Below are 24,416 nucleotides of genomic sequence, written 5' to 3' on the forward strand. Positions count from 1 at the left end.
ATTTGCCCACTCAATTAAAAAAATCTTCAAAAAAAATGACGGTATAATTCTTAGGCTAGTATACGTGTTTTTGACCAGAGATAGGAGAAAGCACGTCAGATTTGGGGAAAATAAGTCTGTGTTCCAATAAAGTCTACTAAAGATAGAATTGCTGCTTTATACACATGTGAATCGATATATTTATATAAACGAAATAAAAATAAGCAACAGTTAGCTGATAGAAGCACATGCATTATTTTCCTATGTTCATCTAGTCTTTCTCTAACTCCTTCAATTTAAGAAAATAGCTCCATTCTGTGGAAGGATTGACCTAGTGACAGACCACACTTGCCTCCATCGCTGTCACGTGTGATTACTTCGGGTATTCTATTTAAGCTACCTGACACTACCAGTCGTAAGTGTTCACTGCTCCTCAGATAGTCAGCACAGTTGCTGAGTGATGTCAGCAATAAAGTCATGGTCCCTGAGACCAAGGAGCCTACAGTGGAAACAGCTGTAATGATTGGCTTCAAAACTAAGCTTTATACCTTTGAAGTGGAAAACATGTTTTAAATTTCAGTGACCTATTGGTAAAGACAATAAGCCCCTCCTCAAGTATGATGCAATGCATTCTTCACATTTTCCTAGTTATGTCCAAAGCTGTGGTGGTTTTTTTTCCACAGGTTTGATATTTGCTATTTCAAATTTTTGAAAACATTTAGTTATAAAATTTTATATGTGCTCATACATGTTGCCTTGTTTTGTGTTTTCTCTGAGACACTTTAATTTAGTGAAGTAGTTAAGATTAATTACATTATTTTGGCATTTACCACAATTACACAATAATCTGCATTAGAACCATTTTAAAGACCAACTATGTGCTGACTCTAAAAGCTGATTGTGAAATCCAAGATTAGAATCATTTATTTTCTTCAAATTGGCAGTGAAATATAATAGCAGTGAATAGAGAATGAAGCTTTTGAATTCTGCAAAAAGTGAAATATTTTCAGAGTTATCAACTGTTATATAACAATTGCTTTAAGGTATTTTGTTTGAGGATTTATCTGTGTGCCATGCAACCCTTAAAGTACAGCCCAATGTTATTTTTGTTATTTGGTCCATTTTTATGTATCCAGTTATTAATAAAAGTTAATTTCTTTTACATTTTATGCAAATAGAAAATGGTCATTTTGTTCAAAACAAAAAAAGAAATGATTAAGAATGTTTACACTGAGCCTTTCTGTGTGTATGTTTAATGTGTCTGATGAGTTTGGGGATAAAATATAAATATTTCACATAATTTACTGCTGTGACCAAAAAGGTATATTTGTTTTGATCCAAAGTTGTATTTTGAAACATGTCAGAGCATTTACTTTGGAACTCAATTATTTCAAGGTTATGATATTGTTTAAGAGCTCTAGTCAAAGCCTACCAGAAAGACTTACTAAGAGGATTAGGAACTACACCAAAGAGTATTGCATCTAGATGCTGACAATGTCTCGCTACACAGACATTTTGCACATTAGGATTTCTAAAAGAGAAAAGCAGTAAGATTAGAAAGGGCATGTAGAGTCACTATTATGCATAGACTAACCAACATTCCAGAATTCAGTTCAGTTCAGCAAGAGTTTATTCAGTGTCCACTGTGTGGGGTGTTAGGCTGGAAGTGGGGAGAATGTGGGAAGGCAACTATATCAACTAGATATAGGATAGAGTGTTTGTCCTTGAAGAGCTTAGCATTTCATTGAGGAGTGCATAATGGAGTCTGATAGTATTTGATACTGACAATGAGGGATGTCAAGTTGGGAGCAGGGATATACCTGTGTGACCTGTAAAGGTCTTATATCCTATGAAACGTGAAAGCCCAGTGTGGTGGCATATTCCTGTAATTCCAGCTACTCCAGGGCCTACGATGGAAGAGTCCAAAGTTCAAGACCAAGCCGGGCAACTTAGGAAGAAAGGAAAGAACAGAGAGAGAAGGTAGAAATGAATCATTTTAGAGTTCATTAGTACTGTTTACAGAAAACATTCCAGATCTCCTCAAACATCCTCAGTAGGGAAGATATACTTGAAAAACTAATATGGCTTCAGAAATATACTCTGCCTTTATAGCTTCAGTATTATATACCATTTAAAGCCAGCAACATCATTTCATAATTGGCCACCTACCCAGCCCTTCCCCATACACATCTCTCAGAAATATTCCCTTCCTTCCCCATCTCTCTCAGATGCCTCAGGATAATGAACCTAATGTTAGTATCTTCCATGTTGACCTTGGTGGCCATCTTTGCAGAGGTGAGCCATCAGGATGGCTATGTGACCTGACCAGAGACATGTGTGAGCACAGTCAGTCGTACACTTTCAAAGAAACAAGCTCTCAAAGTCAATGTTCACTTAATGTCAGTGTCCTGGTTTTTTCTCAGTATTAGTCTGTCAGAACCAGGCTGCTCTGGGAGTGCAGACTTTAATTCTTTAATATTTATACTTCATTAACCTAGTCAATGATATCAGCAATAGGCTATTGCACGGTGATGAGAAATTCATAGCACCTTTTTACCAAAATAGTCACATCTTTCAGGATCTCTTGGTCAATGATGACCAATTGTTTTCTATGTAATTCATGTCAAAATGTATATATACACATACATATTTAATATTTAAGCTTCTAGGCACATTTACTCAAAAACATCAAATATAACTTACTCATCAGTCATTAAGTAATTGGTGTCTGCTTTTTATGATTACTAAAAAGAAGAAAAGAGATGGTCGCCTGTGTACATTTCAAACCCATAGCATAATCAAATATGTCAAGTGTTAACAAAATACAGTATGTAGTGAAAAAATAGTATTTTTATACCATATTTCTTTGAATATTATTCAGTAAAATTAAAATATGTTAATATGGGGCTGAGCATATCACTCAGTGATAGAGAGGTCCCTGAACAAGTGTAAGGCTCTATGTTCAATTCATGTATGTGAGTGATATGTTTTACATATATATACGTTATATGTTTATGTCATATATATGCATGTTATTTGTATATATATATATACACACACACACATACATACATAATATTTAAGCTTTTAGGCACATTTACCCAAAAACATCAAATATAACTTACTCATCAGTCATTAAGCGGTTGCTGTCTTCAAAATGAGTACTCTAATCCCCAAGAATAATTGGCCAACAGTACAGTTAGTGGTTGACCCATTATAGTTGAACTATGCCTTCGCCTGGCCTTTGTATGTATAAAACACACAGATATCTCTCTCTTATGGGAGCATCAACTAAAACCCATGAGTAGAAAACAGCAGCCACACACTTTCTCAGACACTAGAGATGTTAAAAAAATGATGCATTCCCTTCATATCTGTCGTATGGCATCTAACTCTGAAGAAAGGAAACATGTTTCATAAACTTGATTTAATAGTTCTTTTAAAATAGAATATTTATTACATTCAAAGTGTGTACTCTTTTCTTATCCTTCAAAATAAACATGATTAAGTTTTAAAATTTCTTTTCTTTTTACAAAATGCATATGAGTGAGGCCGATTATTTTTAAAAATTGAAAAACAAAGCTTGAAGATAAAACATTTATCATAGATTAATAATAACAGCTCTCATTAATTGTAGCTCTATTAAGAAGGATCTATTATATGCATTGTCCTGAAACATGACAACACCACAGGCTCCCCTGAGCTCATGTTTTATGGGTGCTATTTTTGTTTTTCTAAAAATTGTGCTCAGATAGCAATACTTCCTCTGAACATTAGCCATCATTCAGGGTAGTTTCATAACTGGAAAAAGCAAATACAAAATAAGATATCTCCTTGTGTTTGTCACTACTTGGGCTAGGTGTGAATTCATTCAATGATTGAGTTAGCCAGTCAGTCATCAGTTCTTTACATGAAACCTACCAGGCACTGGCCTGGGTGTTGGGAACACATGATAAGTAACTTTGTAATTTAGTGCGAGAGACAGAGGATAAGCAAGTAAATAAATAAATACATGATAACTAAAACTTCAGACAGTGACGACTACACTGAAGAAAATCAAATAGGGTATTACAATAAAGAATAATGCATTCAAGGAGAGCCAGAAACAGAGATTCAGCGAGGTATTTTGAGTTCCACTAAGAATCCCAAAACAAGTGTAGTTGCCATAAATAGGATATATAATGAAAATTATCTTATGCACTTAATATATATTTATGTGTAATAATTACAATGATATCTAAAGAATATTTTTAAAAAATCATTTCATATAATGTTAATGATTATTTTCTAAATGGAGATACATGAATGAGTAAATGGAGATACAGAGTACTTGTATTAAGGACTTCACAATTGTTGCCTGAAATGCTTAAAAAGTACAGCATTGGGCTGGGGATTTAGCTCAGTGGTTTTGCCGCCTGCTGCACAAGCACAAGGAGCCAAGTTTGATCCCTAGTACCAAAAAAAAAAAGTACAGGATCATTTATTTAAGAATAACTACTATTCTCTTTGTAAATACCAACTTTAAAAGGTATAGTATCAGCTATTTTTAAATAATATTTAAGGAAATATTTTCAAGATGGAATTACTCTGCTTGATATTAATCTTTTTTTCTTAAATTCTTTTATTAGTGCATTTTAGGTATACAATACATTTACATTCATCATTGGGAACTTGTACATGATGTATCTTGGTTCTTATTTTTTCCCCATTCCCCTGCCCTCCCTTCAACCCCTCAACCCCTCCCTATTTGCAAAGGCGTTGTTTCCATGTATTTCTTATCTCATATTTTTTCCTTTCCCTTCTTTCCTTTCCCCTACCCTGCTTAATATTAATCTTGTTTCTGTAATCTTAAGAAAATCTCATTGCTGAGTGAGAAAATCTTAATCAGCCATTGCAAAGAAAAATAATCTCCATACATTGTCAGGACAGCAATTTTAAAGATTATCCTAACCTTTAGCAATATATTTTTTGGATAATATATGGTCAATACCAAGACCCTATCACCAGCCCAATCATTGGTGAATTCATCTGTCCCCATTTGTCACTGCCAATTCCAGTGTAACTAAAAGAACAATTTAAGGAAGATAAGCATGTCATTGGGCAAGCTGACATGTCAGTGAAATTGATGAAGGGCACTGAGGTGAGATGCCATCAGTCTAGGGAAGGTCTGCCCTAAAGCCCTCTACTTTTCTGAACCACTTTATCAAGAAACTCCAGTGCCATAATAAATACATAAGCAATTAATTGTCAATTAATGGAGTCACAGATTCCAACGGAAGAATGTTCTTTGATCTTGTAGCTGAAGACTTTGGTAAAAAATCAGTGGAATGAGAATATGCTAACAATATCTACATCCTGAAAATATACACCAAGCATCTGGTAGCTGCTAAGCAGGAAATATAAATACAAATGTAGAAGAGGTCCTGTGTTCAAGGAGAGGCAACTCAGTAGGTCCCAATAGCACATAATAGACAGCCTCTTCATAACATTTGGCTGAAGTAGAAATTTTAATACTGAACTGAAAACACTGGGGCCAGATTGCCTAGGTTTAAATTCTGGCATTGACATTTATTAGATACGTGACATTTTGTAAGTCATTTGACTTCCCTGTGTCTTGATGACATAATAACAGCATTTACTTTGTTTTTATGAGAATTAAAATGAATCTACACATAAAAACCAGCATTGTGTTAGTCAGCTTTCTATCATCATCACAAAATACTGCAGATAATTAATTTAAAGAGGGAAAAGGCTTACTGACTCACAGTTTTAGAGATTCCAGTCCATAATTGAGTAATTTCTTTTTCCTTAGTCCAGTACCAAGGCAGCAAGCATATCATGATGGGAACTTGTGGCATAGCAAAACCGCTTACCTCAGTGCCACAAAGCAAAAGAGAGAAATAAGAGGCCCAGGTTTCACAGTCCATCTTGAGGGCATGTGTCCCTAGTGACCTATTGCCACCCTGGGACCAAGACTATAACCCGTGTGCTTTTGGGGGATACTTAAGCAAACCATAGCAAGCATTAGCAATAATGCCTGATATAATAAGCACCACATAATATATACATTCAATTTCTAGGAAAAATACACTTCTTAGGGTAGAAGCCCCAGCTCTCATTACTCATAATTTTGAGCAATTCATTAGGCCTCTCTCAGTTATAAAATCCCTCATTTGATACCATGTTATATGAAAGAACGTTGGAAAGGCCAAATCCATATGAGTATAAGACCCTTGTTACTGTTATTATGGTACCATGCAGATTAGCTTTAGCTACAATCCAAGGTTTACCTTTTATGTAGGTTCCATATAAAGAAATCTTGTTTATGCATCAAGTTCTTCAGCCATTACTCACAGGTTTTGTTTTTAATGTTTAACCTGCTCCATTATAGTCCCTGAGAACACAAAGATGAGCAAACAAAAATAATCTGGAACTCACTTTCTGATAGGAAGTACACAAATGAAAGGAACAGAAGCATATTCTAAGGAAAGGAGTGGAGAGCTGGGGAGCATAAGAGGAGTAATACCGAAGTTTCACCAGGCAGTACAGATTTTCCAAGTTGACCAAGGGTATGAGGCATCTGAGACATTCAGGAATTAGTGGAAAACACGTTTCTTCTGAGGGACACCGCCATAAGATGACTCTGGGTTGGCAGATACAAAAGGTGCCTCATGTGTCATGTTACAGAATTTGCACATTGTCCAGTAGGTCATTGGAAGCCACTTAACCACTTTAAATGTGAAGAACTAAATAATCATGTTTATATTTTAAGAATATCACTTGACCCCTTTGCTGCAGTCCCATCCAAAGGAGGGCAGTGTAGTCTTGGTGGCACTGCAGAAACCTCCACCCAGGACAATTCTCCCTTCCCGGGCCTGTCCCCTCCTGCCCTCGAGTATCCTCACCTTCTAGGCCTCTCGTATCCGATATCGTGAGGTGAGGTGAGGTGAGAGCAGGCCCGGGGAGGGTGATCATGCCTAGGAGCCGCAGTCTCCAGCAAGATGATAGAAGTCCTGGCAACAGCTGACTCCCAGAAACTGCTACACCAGCTGAATACCCTGGTGGGACAGGAGGCTAGATGTCAGCCAAGGTCTGTGGCTTGAGACTAATTGAATCTTCACATGACAAAGGCCTTAGAATGACTGCAAGACTGAGGGACTTTTAGGTAAAAGATCTTCTTAGTCTAATCAGTTCTTTGGCTTTGATACGGAGACATTTTCTCTAGCTGTGAATTTACTGGACAGATTCCTATCTAAAATGAAGGTGTAGCCCAAGCACCTTGGGTGTGTTGGACTAAGCTGCCTTTATTTGGCTGCAAAATCAATAGAAGAAGAAAGAAACGTCCCATTGGCAACTGACTTGATCTGAATAAGTCAGTATCGGTTCACGGTTTCAGACTTGATGCTAATGGAAAAGATTGTATTGGAGAAGGTGTGTTGGAAAGTCAAAGCTACCACTGCCTTTCAATTTCTACAACTCAATTGTTCACTCATTCAGGAGAGCTTGCCATTTGAAAGAAAAATAGCCTAAATTTTGAAAGACTAGAAGCTCAGCTTAAGGCATGTCACTGCAGGATCATATTTTCTAAATCAAAGCTTTCTGTGTTGGCCTTATCTATCACTATGTTGGAGATCCACGCACACGAGTGTGTAGAGTTAACAGAAGGAGTAGAATGTCTTCAGAAACATTCCAAGATAAATGACAGAGATCTGACCTTCTGGCAAGAGCTTGTATCCAGGTGTTTAACTGAGTATTCATCAAACAAGTGTTCCAAACTGAATGTTCAGAAGTTGAAGTGGATTGTTTCTGGGCATACTGCATGGCAACTGAAGCATACGTTACTATAGAATAACTCACCTTCCAACAATTCCTGAAACAGTTTCTTAAATGGTAAATTTGGTTGTTATTCTCTGTATAGAGAAAATTGTATCATTTTCTTCTACAATTTAAGTATTGAAATATTATCTTCAAAATAAACCAAATGGACTTGGAATAGCAAAAGGGAAAAACTGGTAACACCAATCTAGTCAGCGAACATTTAAGGCATTTACTATATATAAGGTACAATACCCTAAGGGCCAAGCATGGTGGCGCACACCTGTAATCCTAGCACTTATGAAGCTGAAGCAGGAGGATTGCCATGAATTTGTGACCAGCCTGGGCTACAAAGTGAGTTAAAGCTCAGCTTAAATTACATAGCGAGACCCTGTCTCAAAAATTTTTTTTTAAAAACACCCTTAGGAGTTTCTAATCTCTGATATATATGTTAACCATTTCATTAAATTAGCACCTTAGAAAACAACATCCTCTTTAATAACCTGAATTTTTAAGGTAGTGCTGAAGTAATGGTTTTTTTAATGGCACATTTAGCTAAATTTAGCCCTAAGCTCTAGCTCATTTAAGGTTGTAATAGGACCAAAAGTTTGATCCATATATGAACTAATTGGAGACTGTTAGCTTATAAGCAGAATCACTATGAACTTGACTGTTACACCTAAAGAAAATGTAATACAAAGCAGATGATCTCTTTTGGGTTTCTGAAAATTGCCAGTATATAATTATATTTATAAAATATATAAATATATAAAAGTAATTATATTTATAAAATATATAAATCCAGTAACTGCATATATTCTATATGCTCTTGCCATCTAAATTTATTAACTTAAACAGTAATGATTTATCTTTTCCTACTCAAAACGAAATGTTAATATTTAACATGTCTGCATGTGGGTATGAAACTTAGGTATTAAAAATTTACCTTTAGTAGCTAGTAGTATTTAGATAAACTTTTGATAAGTTGGGAGTTTTTATTCTTTACATAAATAGTATTATTGTAGCAACAAAAACAATTCTTTGGAACTATGGATTCCATAATGTTATAATGGATTTAAGTTACGAGCCCCCAAAATATCACAACTAGGTTAGTATGATGTTCTCCATCTTTGGAAAACTGCCTAATTAATATAATGCTGCAGTAGGAACGTTTAGATTTGAACTCATCTGTAAAGCTAAAGGTATAAGTGGAAAACACTTAATACATGCCTGAAAAGGTGAACTGTGAATCTTCATTTCAAACATTAATTGAACTTTCTATAGTGGATCAATACATTTAGGTGATACTGAAAATGGTAACCTATTTAATTTAAATGTTAACTTTTAAATTAGGAGGTTTACATCAAAACCAACATTTCACAATGCACTTTTTAAAGGCATAATAAAGGTTATATTCTAGATAATGTAATAGTTTCTTGGCACCCATAATGCAAGTAATAGTTCAAAGATGAGAATGTTATTGCTATATGGGAATTATATTTAAATTTTAAAACATTTTGTATTAAGCCAAAATACAGACCTACTAAGTTTGGCATATTCATTGAGCTATCTTTAATGTTTCTTCTAAAAAACAGGTGATACTTGTGTCAATGATAAAAATTTCTATATAAAATCTACTTCCTCAGTCTATCTAGCTCCATTAAAAAATATGTTCTAGCTGGGGATGTAGCTCAGTGGTTCCACCGCCTGCCTCGCAAGCAAAAGGTCCCGAGTTCGATCCCCAGTTCCAAAAAAAAATATGTTCTATTACATAGTTAATCAAAATCAATTATCACTCTGAAAACTTGCTTTACCCTAAATTCTGGCTAGACAAAGCACTCCAGGTTTTACTATGGGCTATTTCTATAAAACTGCCATTGCTTCCAGGTTTTTTAAAGGAATAGAAATACTTTCACATATTTCCATAATGTGTCTTATGAAAAGTAAGGAGGCACTGCCATAATTATGAGATTGCTGAGGTAGTGTTGGGAATTATCCATGTGAACCAATCAGTGTAAGGAGATGTACATATATTGTCAGTGTCTTAAAGAGTTAGTGTAGCCTGAAGCCTGAGACTATTCAGAATGGATGTAACCAATTTTGACATCATGTTACAGATAAATAAGCATTGAAAATTAAACCAAAGAACCACAGTATATTCTACCTTTAACTTTTTGTAAACTATGTTTGTGTATAACTTCAGTTTTACTATAAGGCTGATCTTTTTCAATATTTTGAAAACGTCAGTATTAATTTTGAGTTGGCAGAGGTGACCTAACCAACTACCATTATGTTTGGTACTAAGAGATATACCTTTCAATAAAATTATTGAAGTGCAAATTTTTAAAAAAAGAGTATATATCATTTGACCCTACAGAGAATGAAAGAGGCAGGAAATCGCTTTAGGAGGTAATGGCAGTGATCAGGAATATCATCCTGAAATGCTAAAAAATCAATTACAGGTAAAACAAAATAGAAGGCTAGGTCAGCCTCTTTGCACTGCACAGCTCTAAGGGAACAACAGGCTCTAAGGAAATAGACAATCTCAGAGTCTTAAAAGTAGAAGAACATTAGTCATAATAAGATGTCTCAAAGTGGAGGGCAGAAGGGACAGAAAAAATAAAACAACTTGACATTAAAACCAAAGACACAAATATTTTGTTCAAGATCCATAAGTTTAGTTGAGACTCAGAAGTGAGGAATGAAGGTAAATCCATCAGATTATGAAACCCATGCCCTCCCTCAGGTGCAGAAACAGGTGTTTCACAACCTGGATGTCTTCAGCAGTGACACCGTGGATTTGCCTGCCTCTGCTCACTCTCCACATTGCAAATACAGGATTTCCTGAAACACTCTGATCTCAGTGTCTCCCTGTCACTGTGCTGAGTAGCCTGATCCCCCCATGGAAGGTCACTGAGGTGACCCCTGTGTTTTTCTTCAGTGTCATGAGCTGACACTCCACCTGCCACCCCGCCACCCTGCTCCTCCACCTGACACCCTGCTCTGACCTTTATTAGCACACAAACTATTTGCAGGTTCCAAGACATGACCTCTTTTCACCAGCTCTCTTAGCCTCCATGTATTACTGCCTCTGCCTAGAAAATACTTCCTCCCACCATTATATATCTTTCAGAGTTTTCAGTACCAAACATGGTGGCAGGCCCAGTGTAGCAACTCACATATTTGTTGAATGAGTTAATGAATGGACAGTTCATCTGAGTTTTCATCTGCTCCTGGAAACCTTTCCAGACTCTGATGAGGTTGCCCTTGTCTGTATCCTAGTTCCCCTCTCCACTAATCTTTAATACTGTCTTGGACTTGATTGGTTATTGTCCAGCTCCCACCCCCCACAGGTGAAGGACATCATAATGAAAAGAATGATCTTTCTATGTCCTAGGTTCTAGCACAGGGTCTATTACACATTAGTCTCAATAAATACTGGCGGTTAATCAAATGGAATTGATGGAAGGGAGAAGGGGTCGGGAAATCAAAACGATAACAGTGTCTAACAGTGTCTAATAATTAGCAATGCAAAAAAACAGATGGATACTCCTGTTGGTGCTGCAGGATTTATTCGCCAGGGATGGAGGGAAAGGGCAAGTTCTTAACTACTCACATTGGCTTAAAAGAGAATAAGCTGACTTCCCTTAGAATTACTGTGGTCCACCATCATAGCCATTTGGGTTCCTCCTCATGGATTATTTATCCAGTAAACAGTAGCAGGCAGATACCCTATGAGTAGCAGATGATGAAGTGTACCTTGTCTCTCACCTGCCACCCATTGGGATCTGTTTTTCCCAGGGCATTCAAAGAATTATCTCCATATATTACCATTTAATCAGAAGTTTAACCTTTTGATTTCTGTTGTAGAATAAAGATCCCAAGATGGCTCGAGTTGCCCTGGAATCTCTTTACAGATTACTTTGGGTTTACATGATTAGAATTAAATGTGAAAGCAACACAGCTACTCAGAGGTAAGGAGTTGGCTTCTTTTAATGCTGACCATGTCATTCAGTTAATAATTGTAATCACATTACTCAGCCATCACCAAGTAATGATACCGCCTACCCTAACCCAAATAGAACCTGTTCAGAGCTGATAGTTTCTAAAAGATCTAAGTCCTGAGAACAGTTTTAGGCTTTCTGTGGTCATCGGCTTGGCAGCCATTACTGAAACTCCAGCCTCTTTCAGAAGACAGGTCTACTTCCAGGATTACATGTGCCACTAAGAGGAAACCACTATAATTATCTGACTGCCTTTAGTTTTCCAGAAATTTTTCCAAAGAGTAATTATGCTAATGGAAGGGATGAAGTGTTTTGTTTTCTTTTTCTGAATTCTCTCTGATATTTAGATAAGATGAAACATCTGCCATCTTCCCTTAAAGAACTGGAGCTCAGCTGATCTTGCTTGTTTTCTCTTTTCCCCCTTTGTCTTCCAGCCGACTTATAACCATCATCACAACACTTTTCCCCAAAGGGTCCCGAGGTGTGGTGCCAAGGGATATGCCTCTGAACATCTTTGTGAAAATCATCCAGTTCATTGCCCAGGTAATGAAGAAGTTTCTGGCAGTGAGAGTCTTCTAATTGCCTTTAAGTAGCCGTCTTCTCATGAAGTACTAAAAGATGAAAATTCTAAAATAATATCTTATGTGTTTAGACTATGTATCTTCACAGATAACCTATTCTTTTTCTTCAGAACAAATTGTGACATAAATACATCAAGTGTTTTCAGTATATCACAAACAGAGGCAGAGAGTTGAAGTGACTCACCTAAGGTCAAAAACCTATTAAAGGGTCCCTTGATTCTCTCTCCATCCTGTTTTTTTTCCTCATTCTCTGCTCTGGATTCTACAAGTAAAGAGGAGGCAAAAGGTCTGATGTCTGGAGGAAATTTTTAAAAAGAAAATGTAGTGAAATTTGACAAGTAATGTTCTAATTTTTATCTGAAAAAATTCCATAGGGAGATTAGCGTTTATCAATCTGAAGTTGTTCTTTGCCAAAAACTATTCTAAGCACTTTATATGGATATTAATTTACTTTGAAACTGGGTCCAGTAATATTATAATATTAAATGTAGACTTTGAACATATTTTTTTTAATACCAGGAATCGAACTCAGGACCTTTCACTTGAGAGGCAGGTGGTGGAACCACTAAGCTAAATCCCCTACCCCATAATTTATTATTTAGACCCAAGATTTTACTTTTTGTGTGTGTGCCTAGCTCATGCTAAGCACATGCTCTACCACTGACCTAAACCCTGAGTCACTAATTTTCATTTTGTGAGTAAATGGTTTTACCCTGACTTTTTTTTTTTTGGTACTGGGGATCGAACTTGGGACCTTGCGCTTGCAAGGCAGGCAGCGGAACCACTGAGCTAAATCCCAAGCCCCTTTACCCCAACTTTGACCTTGTGATTTACTGAAGAGCAAGAAAAGTCTTTTATTCCAGTTCAGCCTCTGCCATGAACCCGCCCTTCAACCTCAGACAAGGCAGAGAACGTTTTTGAGCTACTTTATTGGTACAATGAGAATGGAAATGCTTGCTGAATATGCCTCAGAATATTATACATAATACTGTATCTACAGATAAAGAGAAATAATGGCCATTAAAATACTGTTGAATTACAATTGATGCTGATATAAAGATAAAAGCTTCAATTGTTACTCCATAGACTATTTAACATGTGTTTGGTGCATTGAAATGTCTCTGTAATATTCAGATTGAAGGAATAGACATCACTTGCTGTACCAGTGGCAGAATTAGTGTAACTTTTCTACATGTAGTTATGTGGTTGTTTTGGGATACATTGTATTAAATGAACATGTAATATCTTAGTAATTAGTATAGTACCTTTAATATGCCTTATTTGTTGACCATTCTTCTTAATGTGAAGAATTACTTGCTTTAAAATTAATCAAATGATTGTTAATGTTAGAGAATAGAAGATGGTTGTTTTGCAGTGGTGCTAGTAAAAACACATATTAAATTGAGTTTCAAGAAGTTACCAGCATTACCAAAAGTAGAAGAGTGTGGATTGCTTCTAAACTCAGACATCAAAATGTTTTAGTTTTCTTGTTTTTATTTTTCTCTTTGGGCCATGGGTCCCTGTGTGCTTTTGGAGCTAATTCCATCTCTTATATAATGAAGCCATTCCTGTAGTACAAACAAAAACACAAGCAGCTCTGCCAACATTTTTTTTTTAAATCTAATGCTATGATCTTCCCTCAGGAACTCTCTCTGGTCCATAAAACTAAGCGATACCTGTCTGCTTTTAGCAGCCACCTGTTTGGTACACATGATGAAAATAGCCATCTCATGTTGAATTTGTGTTTTAACATTTTTGTTGTGTTTTCTTTTTTCTCTCCCCCAGGAACGTTTAGATTTTGCAATGAAAGAAATCATTTTTGATTTTCTTTGTGTAGGAAAACCAGCCAAAGCTTTCAGTCTCAATCCCGAGGTATGAATGACCCTTTTATGTCCTTCTAACAGAGCATGTATTCACAGAGCCATACCTCTGCTATGCAACTTTGGGGAATAGGCCCAGGGACAGCTTCTCTCAAAGGTCTTCTATTTGTTTCTGTTCATGTCTAAAGTCTGATGATGGAGTTTCAAAAATAAAATGTTGGCTCAATAGATTTAGGGAGATAAAAGGTTAGTGTGCTTCTTTATTCTGCTTTTGTGTAATAGAATAATTCTTACCCCAACAGATAATCTGTTGCTACTAGTTAAGTTGTTTTATTTTAGAAAGTAAGTGCTTTACTTATAACTACATTGATGCAGGTCAACTAGTATTGGAAAGTGATGAAACAGAGAATAAGTACATGTAATAATAAAAATACTAAAACATAGTAAAATTAAATAATGTCTGAACATGTCTCTGTAGCAGCATTCCAACTCAAGGGTCAGGCAGATGGTGGAAATGAGTCTAGCATGAGTATTATATACCATATGGAGTAGTCAGGGTTATGCAAATTAACAAGATAATTCAGTTTTAAACCTTTAAAAACATTGTTAGCCAAGAAAAATATCTCTGGCAAGCTGCTTCTCTGCAGTCCTTTTCCTCACTGGACCAGAAGCTGGCAGAGCTGGCTTTGTCACTTGCACTGATACTTTTTTAGTTGTGTGACATTTACTTCTCTGACTTTCAACTTCTTCACTCGTAAAATAGGCCAAAATACTTTTTCTATCTCACTTCACAGAAGAGTGGTACTGGAAAGAACATATTTCAAATGAAAGACAGAGAGAGAGAAGGAAATTGCATACCATAAAATTTTTAAAAGATTATTTCTAGAATCACTGTGGTATTGTGCGGCTCCTTCATTCTCTCAACGAGGAAGAAAACCCCAAGCCCAGAGCCTCAATGTAGGCAGATTGTTGGTATCAGAGGGACCCTGGATATCCCTATCCCCCCCTCCACCATACCCTGAATTCTCTTCTTGGTACTAAGGTCCTCACGTCTGACAACAGAACAAGAGGCCTCATGATGGGATTTCTGTCTGGTGGCTAATGACCTTGCAGAATTCCAGGATGGCTTCAGTTAGGTCACCGGGTCAGTGAGGGTCAAAGGCAGGAAGGAGGGCAAGGCTAGGAGAAAAGAGTCTCCTCTTGCTTTGGAGGTTTTAAATGCATTTTTCACTTATCAGTGATCATAGCTCTGATACTTTATCAATCAGTACTCAGGACTTCTGTGCTACTTACCCAAAAGGAGCATGTTAAAAGCTACTATTCATTATTATCACCATCTATAAGATTTATCCTTAAGTCTTTCTGCAAACTCTTCATCAGTGATGAATTAGTTTCTCTATGCAAATCAGATGGAATTGTGTTTTTAAAACAAAACTACCGGCAGGAGTCAATATTTGGAAATTGCCTTCATGTTTCTTGGTTTTATAGGGTTAAAGAAGCAGCTATTTATTAGCAGTTGGCAATTATATGTCCAAAGGCCTGTTCATAACCTCCCTCAAAAGAAGACATAAGGCAGACTAACCTATGAAGCAGATATCATGCTTTTGTTGAAATGTGATGTAGGGCACCATTTCTCAGGAAACAAATCCAGATTAGGTCATAAGTAATATTTTGTAAGTAGCTTGTGGAACAAGGTCTAGAGATCTAAGGAGTTGTCTTACACAAAGTGGATTGCACCACCAGTTAACAGTTAAGTAATTTCCAGGTAATTGTCTTGAATTATTTTGGACCTGGATGACTTCCTGTCTGTACCTTTATCATCATGAGAACTTGTTCATCTGTGAGAAGAGGTTCTAGGTCATCAACTTCTCTAATTTTTGCCTTGATCTAAATTAATGCAGAACTAAAGGTCCTACCCAGTACTAGAGGTGTGAAGAAGAAATAAAAGTCATAAAGAGGTAGGAAATGAAGACCTAAAATTGTCTGCATTCACAGGCCACATGTTTGTGTACATAGAAAATCCCAGAGAATCTATAGAAAACATACTAGAACTAATAATTATAGGACGTCCATAGGATGTGAGATAAATAAATCAGTATAATTTATATTCTAGTAGAACAATATTTGTAGTAGACTGAAGGACTCAATCCTGTTAAAAGTTCAGTTGTCCCCAAATTGACTTCAGTAATAAGCCCCGTTAAAATCTCTATAACTTTCTCTGCAGGAATTAACAAGCTGATTTTAAAATTTGTATAGAAAATCAAAAGAACTAGAACAAAGATGTAGGATTAGTATGACCTGATTTCTCTTTCTCCCTCTCCCCTCCCCTCTTTTGTGCATGTTTGCAGAAAATAATTTTACAGTCTTTGTGTGGAGTTGGTATATGCACATAACACATCCTGATTTCTTTTTCCATCCCCTTTCTCTCCTCTTCATCCCCTTCCATCCATCTCTTTTGTTTTTTTGGTACCGGGGATTGAACTCTGGTCCTTGCGCTTGCGCAGCAGGCGGCCAAACCACTGAGCTAAATCCCCGGCCCTCGTCCATCTCATGATCCCCTTTGCATTTGAGAGAGATCTATCTCCTTGCTTCCTATTATCTACCTTTTCTTTTGCTTTGTAATTATGTATTTATGCTTTTGGTTTCCCACAAGAAAAACCATGTAATATTTAAGCTTATGTATCTGATTTATTTCACTTAGCACTATGGTCTCAAGGTGCATCCATTTTCTACAAGTGACTCAAATTTATATTTCTTCATGGCAGAGTAGTACTCCATTGTGTATCAATACCACATTTTCTTTTCCATTCATCTGTTGATGGATATATAGGCTATTTCCAAGATTTAGCTATTATGAAAATGCTGCTATAAATAAGGATATGTATGTAATATGATGTTCTTGACTCTTTGGGGAAGATTCCTAGAAGGGGAATTGCTGGATCAAACACAATTTATATTTTTAGTTTTTTGAGGAATCTCCATACAGATTTCCATAGTTGTATTAATATACATTCCCACCAACAATGTAGAAGGCTTCCTATTTCCCTGTAGCCTTACTAACATTTGTTGTTTTTGATTTCTTGATTACGGCCATTCTTTCTGGGGTAAGATAGAATCTTGATGTTGTTTTAATTTGCATTTCTCTAATGGCCAGTGATGTTGAACATTTCTTCATGGGTTTATTGGCCATTTGTATTTCTTCTATGAAGTGTCTCTTAATTTCAATTTTTTGATTAGGTCTTTTATTCTAGTGGGGTCTAATTATTTTGAGTTTTGTATATTTTCTAGGCACTAGTCCTCTGTTCAAATAATAGCTGGCAAAATTTTTTCCCATTCTGTAAGTTTTCTTTTCACTCTGTTAGTTGTTTCTTTTGCTGTGCAGCTTTTTAATTTGATACATTCCCACTTTCTGATTCTCAGTACTACAGTATTTCCTGTGCAACCAGAATTCTGTTCAGAAAGTCCTTGTCTACATCTTTGACTTCATTAATTTTACCTATTTAATCTTCCAGCAGCTTAAGTGTTTCTGTTTTAACATTTTGAGACTTACTATAATGTTACATACAGTCAAATCCTGGATAGAGTTCACAGAGGATGACTATAAAGACCAACTAAATAAAATAGACTTAAATTCAGTACTTGACCCATAGAGTGTGGTCAGCTGATCTTCAACAACAGTTCTAAGTTATTTTAATGGACAAAGCATCTTCCCAATAAATGGTGCTAAACAGTTGGGCATCAACCTGCAAAATAATGAATTTTAATCCATAATTTGCACTATAAATGAAAATCAACTCAAAATGAATCATAAACCTAAATGTAAAACCCAACACTGTAATTATTTTTTTTAAAAAAAGGAAAGAAAGAAAAGAAAAACTAGGCATGGTGGTGCATACCTGTAATCCCAGCACCCTGGAAAGCTGAGACAAAAGGATGGCAAGTTCAGGTTAAGATGGGGCAACTCAGCTACTTAGCAAAGCCCTGCCCCCCTTCCCCCACAAAACAAAATCAAACGGGCTAAGAAGGAAGCTCATTCAGGTGGATAAAATTTTCTAAGACATAAAAATTACAAATTTTAAGAGGAGAAGTTAATGAATTAAGCATCATCAAAATAAAATGTCTGCACTTCAATAGACACTGCACTTTAAATTAAGTGGAGAGTTACAGGCTGGGAGAAAACATTTGCAAGAAACATATCTGACAAAGTACTTCTATCCAGAATATATGAAGAAAATAACCCAAGTTTGAAAAGGGGCTAAAGGAACCACCTCTTTATTTTAAAAAGATAAAAATGATTAGTGAGTCCATGACAAGATGTTAGGAAGTGGGAGATAAAAACCACAGTAAGAATGCTAGGAAGAATATAGAGCAACTGGAACTTTACATTGTTCTAGTGAGAATGCCTTTTGAAGAGCAAGTGTCTTGTTTGGTCATTTTTCAGAGCCAGTGTTGTGCCTTCCCTGAGCCTGAGGAACAGTTTGACCCAGGATGGTATTTCCTCTCAGATATCCATAAGTTTTCATCAGTAATAGGTTCTGTAGCATTGAATTTTAAAACTTATTCTACAACTTTCTGCCATTTGTGAATCAAAAGTCAAGAACTTCAGTTCAGTGTAGGGAATGTTCATTTTGTGGTTTCACATTTAGAACTCTGAATGCTTCCACTCAGTCTTTGTGAATTAACACACCTGGGTTTCTCTCCTTCCAGGAGACATAAGAGTCTGTGGTCTACCTGAGTTTACCTTAGTTGCAGTTGCTCCACAGAGATAACTTCTCTCCCTTGGAGGTCCCAGCATCCCCTGAATAGAGTATGGTTTGTGACTATCTCAACTATGCCCTCCAAATTTGATGAAAATCTTCCCAGTTGTTTGCTTGTGATATAGCAACAGTGCTAGAAACTTTATTTTCATAAGTTGGGCCAACACGTGTCTTTTAAATTATCTTTCCATACTGATCTAGAAACAAGCCAAGCTTAACCTCTCTGAAACATTTGTGATTTAATTACACAAGAATAATTGGTTTTTTCTTTTTATTATGAAATAAAATAATTTTAAAATAAATATTGCCTCTTACAGAGAATGAACATTGGTTTGAGGGCATTCTTGGTCATAGCTGATAGCTTGCAACAGAAAGATGGTGAACCTCCCATGCCAGTTACAGGAGCTGTACTCCCTTCTGGAAACACATTGAGAGTAAAGAAAACATATTTGAGTAAAACGCTAACTGAAGAGGAAGCCAAAATGATAGGTGGGTTTCAGACATGTATTATAGCTGAATGTGAAGCCTTTAAAATCACCAAGAGATACTTACTTCTAATGATCTTTTATTTAAATTTTGTAAAAGTAGCCAGTGAGCCATTCCAGTGTTAATTGTGTTGATTGATTCATGCTGTGTTTTCTTACTGCTCTTTAAACTTCTTTTGAATTTCCTGGTAAATATTTTGCCATTTAAACAGTAGACTTTTTTTTTTTACATGTACATGTATTAAACAGTAGACTTTTATCTGGGTGTGTTCAACCCTCAAATAGTGATTATCTAAATTTTACAGTAAATTTATAAGATATCTATTTCCTTTGATAAACACTCTTGTTCTTGTTTGCAGCTAGTTATTTGTTGATTTACATCTATAGTATATTTCCTTTTTTCCAGTAACATTGATTGTAATTTATATTTTAAATATGCCTCAACCCACAAAACACCAGGTTATATTGTGAAACTAGCCACATGAAATGGTTTTTCTTTTTAATTCAGCTCTCGTAATGCAAAGAGGCAACTTCTTGCACTTGTTTCTTATTAAGTACCCAAATTTAGAAACCTACCGCAAACATTGCTAATGTAGTTCTGGAGCTATATTGAGGACTACGTGAGGGAAACACATGCAGAAGCTTTGTACTTTAAAATATCTTAAATAAGTTCAGAAAACTTAGTGCATGAGAAATCATTTTTTAAGGGACATTGAAAGGGGCCGGGGATGTAGCTCAGTGGTGCCATGCCTTCCTGGCAAGTGCAGGGTCCTGAGTTTGATCCCCAGTACTGCCAAAAAATAAAAAAAAAGAGAGAGAGACATTGAAATGTTTATTAGGAAAAACTTAAAGTACAATCTCAATGAAAATGGAGTACAGGCTCCCCAAAGAGAGGCACATCATAGTCTGGGGCTGGGAATATTTATGCATTTTTCACGGTGAAAATCTGTGGAATTTGGAACTCTGTAGAAAGTTTGTTCTTGGACCAGGGAATTAGCTCAGTGGTGCTGCCACCTGCCTTGAAATCACAAGGTCCTGAGTTTGATCCCAGTACCAAAAAAAAAAAAAGAAAGAAAGAAAGAAAGTTTGGGCTTGGTTTCTAGGAGAAAAGTGATGGCTCACACACACATAGAAAGATAATGGCTCATTTTACAGAGGAAAATCATGGGCCTAGCCCATTTGTATTTTTTAAGGTCTGACCTTCACCTTATCTACTGAGCTAATTTATGGACTTTTAAGAAAGAGATGGAGGGAGGGAAAAGAGGGGAAGGAGAAATTAAAAGAATTAAGATGTGTTAGGTATGTGTAACTCCCCATGAGTGTAATCTTGATGTATGTAAACACATACTAATAAAACTTTTACAAAACTTAAAAAGCCTAAATAAAAAATAAAAGCTAGGCATGGTAGTACATGCCTGTAATCCCAGCACTTAGATGGCAGAAGCAGGAGGCTCACACTGAATTTGAGCCCAGCCTGAACTGCATAGCAAGGCCCTGTCTGATAAAAACTAAAAGATGCAGTTTTAAAACTGATTTTCATGAGCTGGGGATTTAGCTTAGTGACACTGTGCCTCCCTCACAAGTGCAAGGTCCCAAGTTCGATCCCCAGTACCAAAAAAACCCAGAAAATTGATTTTCATGCATGAATTACAAATATGTACTAAGAAAATAAAAATTTTAAAAGGGGAAAAAAAAGGACTAAAGTGCTGATTTTTCCATGTCTCCTTTTTACTTGTCTTTATTACTTCTATCCTATCTTATTCCCTACCCCCATATTTGTTCCCTTATTACTTCTATCCTATCTTATTCCCTACCCCCATATTTGTTCCCTTATTCTTAAAGTCCGCAGAGGGATACAAAATACATAGCTGCTTGGGGTCAGGGTAAGGACTGACTGTGCCTAGCCAGGGATCAAAAGTCTCATTCTGGGGTCTGGGGATTTAGCTCAGTGGTTTCACTGCCTGCTGCACAAGCGCAAGGACCTGAGTTCGATCCCCAGTACCAAAAATAAAGTCTCATTCTGACTAATCTACAGGAGACAAAGGAAGATGGGATTTGCTGTTTGATGAGCCATCATCCTTTATAGCTTGGAAAAGAGCACAAGAACATTAGCCAGTCATTGACATTTTTTTTCTTTTAGTTTTTTAAGACAGGGTCTCACTTTGTAGTTCAGGCTGGCATTGAACTCACTATGTATCCTAGGCTGGCCTCAAATGCAGTCATCCTTCTGCCTCAGCCTCCTAAGTGCTGGGATTACAAGCAGGCACCAACACACCTGGCTGACTTTTAAGGTTCATTTGATAACTGTGCTAAATAATCATGTCTAAAAATTAAAATTAGAATATTGGTGAATAGTGGCTCCAAAAAGTTGTAGAAGTCAGACAAAATTCAGCATAATCCTAATATTAACCTCTATTTGCCCAGAAATGTTAACCCACATATAGCAGGTGGGGTTTATGAGCATACAAACTCCTCCCTGTTTCATCAATATGAAATCAAGTGTCTTCCTATTTTAATTATAGCAATAGCCAAAGAATACACTAAATAAAGGGCCATTAAAACTTTTACTGGGGCTGGGGATTTAGCTCAGTGGGTCTGCCACCTACCTCGCAGGCGCAAGGTCCCGAGTTCAATCCCCAGTACCAAAAAAGCCCAAAAAAACAACAACAAAAAACTTTTACTGTAGGGCTTGGAACCTGGATCTGACTTCTGTTTATAGAAGTGTAAACCTTTGGTAGTGACCAGCTTCAGATAATATAAACATATAAGGTCTGGAGTAGATAATAGAAAATTACTTCATACCACAAAAGTAAGAAATCTTAGTCACTAGATTATTTCTGTTGGCATTAAAATGACAATGGCAGTACACTAAGACAGGCTGAAGAACATGTTTTTGGAAGCGCTATTAAGACTGGGAATCATGACCTCTATGGTTGTAGGTTAAGATGTTATAGGTGTAGCTGGACATTCCCTGTAGGGCTGGGGTACAGGGTTTGGAGTCCCTTTTCATGTCTAGCCAAGCTTTCTCTGTTTTCATGTTACTATTAATTACTGCTTTTTGTTTGTTTTGGTTATACTTTCCTGCTGGGTGCATAAGACCAAGTCAAAGAAAGACCCATGTCAATCAAAATTAATCTATTTACCTGTATTTTTCAAGGTCAGTTAAGGCTCCTCAGGAATTTTTCCAGCTACATGAAGAACCTCTTAGCTCCTCCAGCTTTTCGCGCTACCCGTTGTGTCATTTGTCAGGATAAGTCATGCACGACCATATGGCTTTCCATGAAACCATGGGGACTCCCCTCTTTGGTGACTCTCCTTTTTGAAAAATGCATACTGGTTGACTTCAGACCTCTGGGGTCCAGCAGTACCCCTGTTTGGGGGGTGGGTGACTCATCAGAGTTACAGGGCCCTTTCAGAGGCCTCCTGTTATGCCCTAGGTTCTGGCTGACCTTGAAGGACGAGGGCAAACATATTGGCTGTCCTCTTAGCCCTTTTATCTCCTTTAGCTTTAGTCTCTAAGCCTTGGTTGTTGGTCACCCAGAAGGGCAGTTACACAAGTCTTGAAATGGGAGCTTTAGGTCTTAATCCTATTATAATCCTTTCTGAATCCCAGGCACCTTGAAATATAAAGTATGACCAGAAAACACCTACTTCTTCCATTAATGGCCAGTATTAGTATTAGGAGTCAGCGCATATTCCATTTGTCCGATAGGTGATGGCCTACCATTTTAACACACTGTTTAGGTGGTTGTTTAGAAGTCATATTCCAAAGTCCCGGTCCCAGTGACTCTTTACCTCCTGGAGATGGCTTGCCAAAGGAAACGTCTCTGCACAGGATCCAAGAAGGTCCCTAAAGCAGAGACAGGAAACCTTAAGTTACCCCACCCATGCGGCAGGTTGCAGGTTCACTGACTTCTACCATAGAAAAAGAAATTGAGGACATATCAATAAAAGGCACAAAGAGGTGAATTAGGCAGAATTTAAAACACACACTCAAAGAACATAAAGTGTAGGCCCTCAAGAGAGGTGCTGGGGAATGATTATTATAAATAATTGTACTTCTCTGTGTTTCAAAATTATTTACTTTTGGTTTATATATATAACATACATGAAATGCATATGCTGTGCACATTTGTCTCCTGCTATAGGGCATTGATACTATTTAATGAAAACAATAAAAATAATGTAGCTAAAATGCATTTTCTTTCATTTTAAAGTTTGTGATGTGAATTAATAAAAGCATATGTGTGTATTTTAAAGAATAATTTGAAGTTTTAAAAATGTTAACCCAAAATGAGAATTATCCTTTATCCATATAATCACTAATGATAGTGTTTTCTTGTTAACAAGAAACTTAAAGATTCAAAACAAAGTATTTCTCTCTTTATTTTAATAGTTATTGAAAATATTTCTCATTGAAGCATTAGAATTCTTATTATTGTGATTTAAATGATTATTTGGTGAAAACCTGCTAAGTGCAGGTCACTGTGCCAAGAGCCATGTAGAGAGAGACTGAATCACACTCAACCCCTCTGCTCAAGGGAATCATTGATTCATAAGCTCCTTAGTAAAATATGTTATAGAGGATGAGTAAATCAGGATAGTCTTTCATAGATTTAGTCAAAGATGTAAATATATGTTTTTCAGGCATGTCTTTATATTACTCTCAAGTAAGAAAAGCTGTAGACAACATTTTAAGACACCTTGATAAAGAAGTAGGACGATGTATGATGCTAACTAATGTCCAGATGTTAAACAAAGAACCTGAAGACATGATCACGTGAGTATAATGAGCATCATTAACAGTGAACCAAAGGACAGGGGGAGAGGTTCTTCTAATTTATTTTTCCCATTTATTCTGTATTTTGCTCTCTCATATCTTCCTAGAATCAGTTCTAAGAAGTGTCAAGTGTTAAAGATAGGGAAAAAATACTTGGACATTATTTGAGTAACTATAAAGAGAAGGGAAAACTGG

General features: G+C 36.6%; 1 protein-coding gene and 1 pseudogene across 9 annotated transcripts in view; both read left to right on the top strand.

The window, feature by feature from the left end:
* LOC147821692 (cyclin-G1 pseudogene) lies at positions 1 to 11,658 on the top strand (annotated as a pseudogene).
* The window catches only part of Fry (FRY microtubule binding protein), a 475,943-nt gene that overhangs the window by 299,631 nt on the left and 151,896 nt on the right, over positions 1 to 24,416 (top strand). For all 9 annotated transcript variants that reach the window (XM_087199565.1, XM_087199561.1, XM_087199560.1 and 6 more), the window contains 5 exons: positions 11,665 to 11,768; positions 12,233 to 12,341; positions 14,165 to 14,251; positions 19,274 to 19,445; positions 24,089 to 24,221. In XM_087199565.1, the coding sequence (XP_087055691.1) occupies positions 11,665 to 11,768; positions 12,233 to 12,341; positions 14,165 to 14,251; positions 19,274 to 19,445; positions 24,089 to 24,221 (605 nt within the window). The remainder of the gene's footprint in view (positions 1 to 11,664; positions 11,769 to 12,232; positions 12,342 to 14,164; positions 14,252 to 19,273; positions 19,446 to 24,088; positions 24,222 to 24,416) is intronic.

Source organism: Heterocephalus glaber, unplaced genomic scaffold (assembly GCF_053883595.1).
Source record: "Heterocephalus glaber isolate CG9 unplaced genomic scaffold, H.glaber_assembly_v1.0 deba00001720, whole genome shotgun sequence".
NCBI lineage: Eukaryota > Metazoa > Chordata > Mammalia > Rodentia > Bathyergidae > Heterocephalus > Heterocephalus glaber.